Source organism: Trichomonas vaginalis, chromosome II, assembly GCF_026262505.1.
Source record: "Trichomonas vaginalis G3 chromosome II, whole genome shotgun sequence".
NCBI lineage: Eukaryota > Parabasalia > Trichomonadida > Trichomonadidae > Trichomonas > Trichomonas vaginalis.
The window spans coordinates 1,872,166-1,875,117 of NC_067204.1; the positions used below are offsets into that span (position 1 = coordinate 1,872,166).

The window sequence follows — 2,952 nt, forward strand, 5'->3', positions numbered from 1 at the left end:
AAGAGAGAGATGAAGCAAACATAAGGTAGACAAAGTATACTTTTGTGGTTTCCCAGAGAGAATCGGCGATCATCTCTGAAAAATCGCATAAAAGTATAACGTAATGCGTCTGATCGTATTCTATCTTAATAGGAATGAGAATTGTGAAGTAGAAGTGGTTTTGGTAGTGAAATGACCGAAGACTAAAATTCTCTTGAGAAACATTGAGTTGAGAGGATATAGGGCCCCATATGTCACCAGAGAGCTCTTCGATTAATGGATAGTTAAGAATGGCATCTTCCTTCGTTGGTTGTGTCATTCCATTCGTACTCTCAAAAACTACTCGTTTGTACTGGTCGAGAAATGTGTATTTGCTTTTATTAATGAGGGCGTAGGTCGCAAAATATTGGTTAAAATGGGTTAAGTTGATTTCTATTTGTGTTAGAAAGCTTTCGCCTTGGTTTGCTGAGGGAATGCATGCTGAATAGATCAGCGATTTTTGTTCCCCTTCATCAACATAAGTCCATTTCTTAACTGTTTCGCATTCTTTAAAATACCTGGAATTTTCGACAATTCCATCGGATTCGCCCATTTCGATGTTGAGATTGCGTCTGAACGTGTATGAGTCATATCGCATGAGTGTGGAATGCGTTTCATTGATGTTATCTAAAGTATAAAATTTAAAATCTCTTTCTGTGGAATTCCACGTTGTGGTATAATACCGCTTGTTTCCCTCTTGTATTGATATTGATACTGGAAATGGTTTTATGCTCGAATGAAAATGGTGGAATAATTTGATAAAAACAAGTGTATCTATCTATTGGCGACGATAGCATTCTAGTGTTCACGACAAGCCGAGATATTAATATAACTGCATTTTGGATTTTAGCGAAGTAAGCCTCTGTAATAGATTTTATTTCGATGGATTTCTGTTGAATGTTTTTGGAAATGAAGTAATTAGACTTTACTTTCCATTTCTCTCTCATGGAATACCATGGATATATGATAAATCCTAGAAAATAAATTACAGTTATTGTAATCGCTCCGCCATAGAGTAAGTTCAATTTGAGATTGAGATTTGAACGCTTTATGACCGGCGCTGATATCTGCTTTGGCTTCTCGGTGCTTTCAGAAGAACTACTAGATTCTTCTCGAGGCGCCATTTTGTGATGATTTTCTGAGTCTCTCAAAAATAAATAAACTATTGAATTTTATTTCATATCATTAATGGTTTTTATGTATTATTTAATAGATGACTTTAAATTTCATTATGTTAACAACCGAAATTCTACACGGAAAAAAGAAATTTGGAAAGAAGAAAAATCAAAAATCGAGATTTAGACTCAGCATCAAATGGAGAACAAAATGTTTCTTCATATGAAGGGAAAAAATTTTCTTGTGAACAAATAGAGTTTTTAAAATTTTATTGTATGTAATGAAATAAACAAATATTAAAATTATTTTTTGATAACAAGAAAATTCCCAACTTGAGTGGTGTAGAATTGAGTAGGGGTAATTTTAGCTAAAAGTGACACGCCTGTAAAAAGTGACACACCCATGAAGGGTGTGATTACCGATCGGTAATTTCGACAGTTTAGAATTTAAAATTTTTTATGGAACTGTTGCGAGTTTCATAAAGAATTTAAGGAATATAAGCAAAGATTTGAATCAAAATCTTAGACCTAAGCCGCTCGATTCGCTCGCGGCTTTCTTTATTATTTTAAAATTGCATATTTCCATCAAAAGTTCATAAGGTAAAAAATTTTCGTTTATATTATTGCAAAATAAAATCTTCATTATCAAAATAATATTAAATGATAATATAATATAATTTATAAACAACTATTATTTAATAAAGTTTAATTGCCAAGGTTCATCTAATTTTTTGATTTTTAATGTTTTATGAATTTTATTTTGTTGCATGCTAAGTTCGGTCAACAATAGAAATTGAGTGGAAATTAATCGTCGAGGAAGTACGATTATGTAAAGTAAAAAATTTTGTGGAATTTTTAATATTATATATTATTTTATAATAAAATTTTTTGAGTCATTTTAAGAAGCACATATAATTTTTTGAATTTAAAAATTAAAGTAGTGTCAAACGAATATATCACTTAATTTAATACTCAGATTTCTTAAAATTAATGAAAAAAAGGTTTTCTGAGAACTTTTGAGAATGGTTTTCAAATTCCATTATTGAAAATATATAGGTATTGTATGAAATTCAAACTCTATATTTATTAAAATTCTAAATTTTTAATAAAATAACTTTTCAGAGGAATATGATTTTGAATGGTTGATTAATAAGTATAAAAATGTCTACGATTTTAAGGAGGGAATTGTTCCTTATGAGGTATACATCATAACTATATACCTCATAAGGAACAATTCCCTCTTGATAGCTGGGAAACTTTCTCTGAATAACTTATCATTTGGAGAAAGTTCCCCAGCTATCTATTAGGAACTAAAGGCTATGAGGCACTAATATATATATCAGTGCCTCATAGCCTTTAGTTTCCTATTAAAAACGAGAAAACTTGTTCGAAATGATAAACAATTTCGAACAAGTTTTCTCATTTTAAGGAGGGAATTGTTCCTTATGAGGTATACATCATAACTATATACCTCATAAGGAACAATTCCCTCTTGATATCCTGGATATTTTTGAATATATTTTTTTAATAAAAGTTCTCAAAAGTATTATCAAAAGTGATTTTTTAAAAATATCTCCAATTAATTAACTAATTAAAAGTATTATATTTTTAAAATTAAATAGTTTTTCAATTTTTTTGAAGGAATTGAGATACTTCCCACGACAATAAAATTGAGAGGTTTACATTATGACTGATCTTAGCATGCAACAATTTATCATGTATATATCTAATGAAGATTATATATGTAGAAGATAAGTACCTTAATATGTACGTAAAAATTAATGAAATTTATTTTGAATGTAGAACCGAGCAATTTTCA

General features: G+C 29.6%; 1 protein-coding gene across 1 annotated transcript in view, besides 2 other annotated features; it reads right to left on the minus strand.

Moving 5' to 3' along the window:
* TVAGG3_0468770 (uncharacterized protein) overlaps positions 1 to 1,155 on the minus strand; it is a gene marked incomplete at both ends in the record, with an annotated part of 1,268 nt that extends 113 nt beyond the window's left edge. The window contains one exon of the mRNA XM_051235410.1: positions 1 to 616. This exon is cut by the window's left edge and continues 113 nt beyond it. Within this exon, the coding sequence (XP_051093234.1) occupies positions 1 to 616 (616 nt within the window).
* Positions 1,156 to 1,483: 328 nt separating this feature from the next.
* Positions 1,484 to 1,894: a mobile genetic element.
* A 948-nt stretch (positions 1,895 to 2,842) lies between these two features.
* Positions 2,843 to 2,952: part of a mobile genetic element that runs on past the window's edge.